The sequence below is a fragment of the Hippocampus bargibanti genome, linkage group LG05 (genome assembly GCF_051943395.1).
Source record: "Hippocampus bargibanti isolate YZ-2025 linkage group LG05, ASM5194339v1, whole genome shotgun sequence".
NCBI lineage: Eukaryota > Metazoa > Chordata > Actinopteri > Syngnathiformes > Syngnathidae > Hippocampus > Hippocampus bargibanti.
The window spans coordinates 5,122,302-5,131,325 of NC_142738.1; the positions used below are offsets into that span (position 1 = coordinate 5,122,302).

General features: G+C 38.3%; 1 protein-coding gene across 1 annotated transcript; it reads left to right on the top strand.

The window, feature by feature from the left end:
* The first annotated feature begins 656 nt into the window (after positions 1-656).
* On the top strand, positions 657-9,018 carry rnf141 (ring finger protein 141). The gene is made up of 6 exons (XM_088995961.1): positions 657-761; positions 1,453-1,636; positions 2,670-2,778; positions 4,443-4,636; positions 6,024-6,131; positions 6,978-9,018. The coding sequence occupies exons 2-6, from the start codon at positions 1,506-1,508 to the stop codon at positions 7,117-7,119; spliced, it is 684 nt and encodes a 227-aa protein (XP_088852087.1). The 5' UTR covers positions 657-761; positions 1,453-1,505; the 3' UTR covers positions 7,120-9,018.
* The last annotated feature ends 6 nt before the right edge of the window (positions 9,019-9,024 follow it).

Genomic DNA, 9,024 nt, shown 5'->3' on the forward strand with positions numbered 1-9,024 from the left:
TCCTCTCGAGGGCCGTTATGAATTTGGGGAACCCATTAGAATGTTTAAATCCCTGCAAATATTACATATAGAGCACACAGCAAATTAATGAATAACTCGTTTTCAAATCTGAAGTCAAGAATAATGACTTTTATTGTGGTTGACATCCAAAAATATGAAATTTTGGCTCAGATTTTAGCAATCGTTATGGAATTTAACAAGTTTGATTTGCTTTCACGGGCCGAAAAAAATGATGTGGCGGGCCGGATTTGGCCCGCAGGCCTTGACTTTGACACCTGTGGTATAGATAAACGAACTGGTTTATTTAGAAGAAGTTCAGTTGAGGTAAGGTTTTAATATGAAAAGCAAAAGCGCTAGATTCAGCATAAAAAAAGGCATTTTGCCATGCAATACCGAAATATTGTTTTGGTTGTTTGATCCAACGAATTGCAATTTAATCAAAAAAATATTTGAAATGAATTGAGCCCAGAGGCGTGATCTTCTAAAGTGAAACTTGGTGAGTATGCTGTCAAAGGTTGTACTAGTAGCGGGGTTCATAAAGACGAATAAAACGTGTAATGTTGAGGTTTTCGGGTGCAACTGAAAAGTATATGCTCAGTTTAATTCCTGCCTAATTGGAAAAAACTGGCAGAGAAAAGGGCCAATCGAATAAAACGCAATCTACGCGTTGACGTCATCACGGTGCGACGGATTGGTTTTCAACAAAACAAGCTTTCTGTGGACAACTTTGCTCACTAATCACCGTCGGTGTGTAGATATAGGTATGGTGTTTTTATTTTTCAAATCGCGTTACAAGTACACAATTAGTATTTGCTTTATTGAAGACCATCTCACTTGCGTGGCAGGGTGAAAAGTAACGCTTTCGTACAAGCCGCGTTAATGTATCTAACGTCCAAAATGACTGTTTTTGAAATGCTTATAATTTGCACGTTCAACGGGGCGTTGTTTCTGCCGCGTGTGTCGTTACTATAATTTAATGACGCATTTGATGTTGACACGACATTTGATCAATTGATTCTTTCGTCATTGTCTAGATATGCGTGCCAAGAGGGGCATGACGCCATGATAAATAAATCACCTTATTATGCACCGCGGAATAAAACTTACTCCATTTCATTATTCCAGCACTCTATATTCAAAGCACCCCCCAAAAGCAATTGACGCAGCTTACAAACAATAATTATACAACAAACTACGCCCCCCGACAGTTTAATATCGTTTTCTATCTCACTCTAAAATAAATGATTAATGTATGAATGTTTCTTTAGGGGGGTTGGGCCATCATTCATGCATTTTGGGATTCTTATAAACCAGGAATTCTTTCGTTTTGTCCGATAGGCTCCACAGGGAAAAAAATGTGAATCGATAAATTCCAGAAACGGTCAACCACAATGGGGCGAGGATGACTGTACTGTACAGTATTTCATTCAAAATTTCGTCCATTCTCTGCAGAAGTGAATGTCTGTAGTGCTGTTGTGCTAAGGTCACCTGCTGCTGCCTCTGGGATGGGCCAGCAGATCTCAGGTCAGGCGGCGCGTCTCCCTGAGAAGTTGCTCAAACACGTCGGCTTGGTGAGAGACAGCTGCTACCTCACCTACGAAGAGTTTTTGGCCAGGGTGGCTGAACTCAATGACTTGTAAGCGCAGATGCACGCAAACTCAATTTTACTGAATTTGATGTGAAATCCGTTTTCTATTATAAACCCCCACTAGCTTTGCGGAATGAACCAGAGCTAATTCTACGATGTGACAAAACTTTTCAATAACAATTCATCGCACATGTTCTAATACCATATTAAAGTGCATTTAAATAGCTTTCAAATGATGTATAGATTATTGTTCAATGACCAATAATAAGGAAATAATGGAATGTTTAATTTTGGAAATATGAGGGGATTTTCTGCCTGTAATTACACAGTTAAAAAAATTAAAGTATGTGACCGAGTTCTTTATTACAGTTTAAACTATCACTAAACTTTCTTAATTTCTGGCAGATCTTAACGAGTCAGGTACCATTGGAAAGCTTTTGAAATTCTAAACATGACCAGAAAACACAAGAAAAGATGAAAAATATAAATTAGCAAATATCATCGATCGAATGCATTCAAATTTTCGTCAGAAATCCAAAATGGCTGTCACTGAATACTAGGAAAGAAAGTTGCAAGCTCTAGAAATATATATGCTAATGCTTCTTTTTGATTGAAACTTGGCTGTTATGGAGAAAAAATATATATTCTACCACTTCTATGAGTTATAAAAATACAACTTACTCACCTTTATAAACTGTAGTGTTAGCAAAAAGAGCGTAAACTTCAATCAATTTTTCCCCCCTGTTTCTCGTCGTATTCGGAAATTTCAAGAATCAGCATGGAGGGAAACGTTTGTAATACGTCATCATAAGCTGCATAGCTTGGAAAATCCCACGGAAAACGATTACGTACTACACAAAAATGCAATGATATACGACTGCGTGTACAGAGTGCGCTCGGTTCACTGGACAGAAACAATCGCGGTGCAATATAGGTCACTGTTGCGTACCTACTAATTCTAATTCAATCGATCTGAAGCAGCGTTTTTTTTAAGCACTCCAGATAAATAAACATTTACGTCCCAGCAATTTAAAAACGCGGTTGGATTTTTCCGTTGTTTTTTTTTTTTTGCTCTACGCAGGACTGCTAAGCTAGCTGCAGGGCAACACAAGCACCTGTTGTTTGAGGTCCAGCCGGGATCGGATGCCAGCGCCTTGTGGAAAGTTTCTGCCAGGATTGTTTGCACCAAGGTGAGGCCAAAAAAGAACGACATTTTATTACCTCCAGTAATTCAGGAGACAATATTTACCCACCGGAATTAATATGAGTTAATAATAATCCGTTGCAGGCAAATTGTGCCCGTCATTAACTATCAGGACTATTTGGAGATGGTTAAACGCTATCGCGAATGGCTGCCGCTGCTCACCCGCAGACAAAAAAAATGTTCTTATCCCGTGACTGTAAAGTAAAGTTTTAGAAAAAAAAAAGTTATTTCTTAAATTATATGGGTCTTGAGTTATATGAGCTTGAAATAAGGGCGGCTGTCCCAAATACAATGCAAAACTAGCTGGCTATCTGGCTAGTTACCTAGCTGGCTATATATTTGCTATCTGTTAGCTGGCTTTCTAGCTAGCTATTTAGTGGCTACCTAGCTAGTTATCTGGCTATCTATTAGCTACCTAGCTAGCTTTCTATCTATTTGAGTCTCTTCCGGGTTGAGTTTTAGGACTACATAAACATTCAATGCAGCGTAAGAAATCTTGGACTCTATTCTATCATCAGGAAAAAAAAGTTATTTCCTAAATTATATGGGTCAGGAGTTATATGAGCTTGAAATGAGGGTGGCTGTACAAAATACAATGCAATATCTAGCTGGCTATCTAGTTACTATCTGTTAGCTATCTGGCTATCTAGCGGGATATCTATTGGCTGTATAGCTATCTAGCTAACTAGCTGGCTATCTATTGGCTATCTATTAGCTCACTATCTAGCTTTCTATCTATTTGAGTTACTTCCAGGTTGAGTGAACGCTGGCGCGTGTGGCTGCCGGTGCTCACTCACAGAAAAACATATGCTGTGACAGTAAAGTGACCTAGACAGTTTTGAAAGGCGCTGAGAAATGAAAATTATTATTATTATTATGATTATTATCTATCAGCTAGCGAGTTAGCTTTCTATCTATTTGAGTTACTTCCTGGTTGAGTAAACGCTGGTGCGTGTGACTGCTGCTGCTCACCCACAAAAAAATGCTGGGATGATCCGGTGACTGGAAAGTGACCTTGGGAGTTTTGAAAGGCGCTTAGAAATGAAATTATTATTATTATTATTATTATTAGCATATATCTATGAGCTAGCTAGCTAGCTTTCTACCTATTTGAGTTACTTCCTGGTTGAGTGAACGCTGGTTCACTCAACACTGCTCACGCACTCAAAAACTGACTGTAAAGTGTCCTTGAGAGTTTTGAAAGGCGCTTATCAATGAAATTTCTTGTTATTATTATTATTAGTATTATTATTATCATTAGTAATACATATATATATTGGTATATATGACGCTTTAACAACAGCTGAAGCTGGAACAAAGTGCTAACTTGGAAAAAAGCGAAATGCTGCCCCCTATTGGAAGGGAAAAAACATTGCCAGAGGCCATGGCCAGCGCTTTATCGGCACCCAAGGATGAAAAAACAAAACCAGAACAAATTCGGGAATGGCGCTCTATGTCATATTTTTAATTCCCAAATAAATTTGTGAATGGCAGTGAATGAGTTAAAGATACAGTCTGTTTTCAATATACCAGGTACGTTTTTACCCCGATAACGTTACAAGTGTGTCTCGCCCTTTGTGTCTGGCATTCTTGTATTTGTTATTCTTCCTTGAGCGGTTGCCTGTCAAATTGTCACGCGACTCACTCCAGATCAATAAAGACAAAGCCGTGGTGGAGGCGTCGCGCATCATGAACCTCTACCAATTCATACAACTGTACTGCGACATGACCAGTCAAGCCGCCGGAGTGCCGGCCTCAGAGGACGCCGCCGCCATGACCAACGAGGCGTCTTCCGCACCGCCTTTTGACCCCGACGCCTGTCAGGCCAGCATTTGGATGGGAAGGTGGGTATCAAAAGCTCCATCAATCCGTTTCTTGTCAAATGATCAGTAAATGTAGTCTAAAAATTGATTACCATATTTACCCTATTTTTTGGATTATACGTCGCTCCGGGTTATAGGTCGCGACAGCCAAAAAATGCATAATTAAGAAGAAAAAAAACATATATAGGTCGCACTGGAGGATAAGTCGCATTTTTGGGGAACATTTATATGATAACATCCAACACCAAACAACATACATGTCATCTTGAAAAGCAATTGAAAATAAATTAATTAAATTAAAATAAAATAGAGAACATCAGGCTCCGTTTCACTTCTTTTTTTTTTCAACATAACACCGCAGCTCTCGCTCTACGCAACTCCGATGGACACACCTCCTTTTTGGTAACCCAGAACAGTCTTTTACAAGAGTTATTCAGATAACTCTAGCACAAAGAACAGTTTACCAAAATATCAGGTTTTACTCCAAATCACCAAATCCAAGGAAATCTTCATCCTCTGTGTCACTTTTAAATAACTCCCCCCAACTGGGCAGGTAGACAAGGCGCCACTTCCTCTTCTCTGCGCTCTTGCGGTTTAATGTGAAAATAACGTGAAATGATATACAGTAATAAAAAAAGCATATATAAATCGCACCCCCGACCAAACTATGAAAAAAACTGCGATTTATAATCCGAAAAATGCGGTATTCGAGTATAACGCGCACCTCTAATATTCAATTAAAATATATATTTTTTATATATTTTTTAATATATATATATATATATATATATATATATATATATATATATATATATATATATATATATATATATATATATATATATATATATATATATAATATAATAATAATAATAATAACAACAACAAGAAGACATTTTGATGGGTTAACAAATTGCCCCAACACATTTGATTTATAAGCGTCTTTCAAAACTCTCAAGGACACTTTACAGTCACAGGATATTTTTGTCTGCGGGTGAGCAGTGGAAATCACACGCGCCAACGTTCACTCAACCCGGGAAGAAACATAAAGTAAAACAAAAAATTGCACAAAATAACAAATAATATGACAACACAAAGACACAGAGAGTCATTCATTCTTCAGCACTTGCTGTACCCTCTTTGTGACATGAAGCAGTTTTAGATGATGGAATGTGCACGTCTACTACAGGCTAAATGTTGAAAGCAAACATACTTTTGGTATTGGTAATTGTGCAAAATAGCAATGCTTAACTCACATTTCAGTGTGGGCGAAGAAAGGAAATGAAGCGTAGCTAAAGTGTTCTTTATTAGGTAGAAAACTTTGCGCGTTATACTTGAATAAATACGGTATGACAAAACAGCGCAGAAACGTGGATTAACGCGCCACCTGTGACTCTCCCCCCTACAGAGTGAAGGAGTTGACAGACGACGAGGAATGTTGCATCTGTATGGACGGGAAAGCCGACCTCATCCTGCCGTGCACTCATAGCTTCTGCCAAAAGTGCATCGATAAATGGTACGCAAATGAAAGGACAACCGACGCCTCCGGACATGTTGTGTCCATAATTTGTAAAATCATTTGAAATGACTTCTACTGAGAGTATTTTAATAAGATTCCACGGCATATAGCGATGTTTTACGTTTTAAGACTCGCGCTGAATATTCAGGAAGTCTTGTTTTTGAATTGGTGACGAGTCCTCACGTCACGGAAGGAACGCCCCTGACCGAGAAAGTAACACACAATGCATTTTGGGTACTTTGTTTGGTCTGAAAACTTGGTGTTGATGGCGAAATTAGAAGGAAAACACATAAATAACGCCATGGTGAATCGTTGTGTGTTGCACCAAGACTACTATTTGATACTAGTTGACACAAATTCCCATCAGACAAATCAGCCCATTTTCAACGAAGCTTGGGTGCCATCTTGTGCGTTTTCTGGGAGGCTACATTTCATCCAGATACCTCAAAATGACACGGAATTACTTCTTCAATTGATTGCAAACATTTACGCTTTCCTCTTCAGAACTATTTGAGTCATATAACTGGCGTGACGTCACGAACAAGGGGGCGGGATCTTCTAAAACTCGTCATTGTGTGGCAGTTTTGGGACACTTTAAGTCAGTCATTTATTGGTGTTTTTCATTTGACTAAAAATATCAGCCTGCGTGTTTTGGGTATTTTAGATGCTATAAAACGTTTTTCTTATGTCAGTTAGGAAACACAAAAAATGGTGTCGGTTGTCCTTTAAAACCCTGTCCTTGTAAATTTCTCCACTGCGAGACTAATAAAGGCAAATCCAATCCAATCCAACCAACTACAAAGCAAAAATCGATCAATTGTAAAAATAACGTGTTGCCCGCAGGAGCCGCAACTGCCCAATGTGCCGCCTTCAGGTGACCGCCGCCAGCGACTCGTGGGTGATGTCCGATTTCCCCAGCGAGAACGACATGGTGGGATACATCCTCAACTTGGCCGACGAGGCGGGATACCCGCATCGGCCTTAACGCAACAAGTAAAAACAAAACCCCAAAGTAATAATAATTATTATTATAATTCTGTGCAAGTAGATGCATTGTGGGAAAAAAAACTAGACGCGGGAGGTCACATGATACCTCCAAAGTGGAACTTAATTCGTTCCACATTTTCCCGTCATCGGAAATAATGAAAAAAAATCGTCATTTGTTCCAGTGTCAAACTGTTGCCAGGATAAGAGCGGGAAATTCTAAAATTCACATTTTTTTTACTTGTCATACAAGTGTAAAAAGTAGTTAACCACTATCAGTCGTTGATTTTTTTTAATATATATATATTTTCTTTTACCATCAGAATTCACAAAACATAAACAAATCACTTCCCATGTCAAAAGGATGTGCACTATGAACTCCTTTTTTAAACATAAAAGCATCGCGATAAGTCACATTTTAACATTCTTCTGTTTTAGTCAAAGTAATAATAATAGTAATAATAATAATAATAATAATAATAATAATAATAATACATTTCATTTGTAAGCGCCTTTCAAAACTCTCAAGGTCACTTTACAGTCACTGGATCAGTTTTTCTGTGGGTGAGCAGAGGCAGCCAGACACGCCAGCATTCACTCAACCCGGAAGTAACTCAAATAGGTAGAAAGCGAGCTAGCTATGGCATGCTACAGTCACTGGATCAGTTTTTCTGTCGGTGAGCAGAGGTAGCCAGACACGCCAGCATTCACTCAACCCGAAAGTAACTCAAATAGGTAGAAAGCGAGCTAGCTAACTAGCTAGCTAATAGATAGCTGGCAAATACATAGCCAGCTAGCTATATAGATACGTACTGTATATAGCTATTAGATAGCTAGCTATATAGCCAGATAGCTAACAGATACCTAATAGATAGCAAATATATAGCAAATACATAGCCAGCTAGCTATATAGATAGCTACTGTATATAGCTAATAGATAGATAGCTATATTATAGCCAGATAGCTACCAGATACCCAATAGATAGCTAGCTAGGTAGCTAGCTAGATAGCCAGCGATTTTTGCGTTGTATTTTGGACAGCCGCCCTCATTTCAAGCTCATGTAACTCCAGACCCATATAATTTAGGAATTAACTCTTTCTTTCAGATGAAAGAAGAGAATCTATGGTTTCTTACGCTGCATTGAATGTTGATGTAGTCCTAAAACTCAATATTCTGTGGGTCCTGGAATTCGAGTGAGAATGTCTAAAAATCCTGGCACTAGAGTGGGCACATTTTTGCACATGCCTGGCAGTGAATGAGTTAATTACAAAAAAAAAAAAGATTAAAAAGTATTTTTTTGGTAGCGGAAGCTTTATACATGAGTGAATCAGGTTTCAAACTTGGCCGTGGAATGAATTAAACTCTTACTTTGAAGTGTCACCGTACATTAGGCGGCATGCTGTGTGGTTGCCACTTGTTGATTTTATCACATCTGACACCAGAGGAAACAGGAAGTTCACATTTTATTCTGAAACATGTCCCCCCTGCCCCCTCCCTCCCCAGTTGTTCGAACCCACCGTGTTGCTGTTTAATATTGCTGATGAGTTTGAAACACTGCGTGTTATTTTCACATTTTATGTCGTTTTTTTTTTCACATTTAATTTTCACACTAAGTACTGTACTTTGTTCCAGACTTTGGTTGAGCCTTTGTCTGTTTTACTCTTTTATCTGAATCAATGTAAATTGTACTAATCATTTGATAGCTATATATATTAGATACACTGGCAGACTATATAACTGGAACTATCCATAGTTCATTTATTCAAACCTCTTTAATCAGTTTTAGGTGGATATATTTCAATATAAATATAATTTAGAAAAAAATATGTAGATGGTGTATTGTCATGCTGACTATGCTGTATTTTCCATTTGCACTATAGTAAAAATCGTTTTTTTCAACCTGGT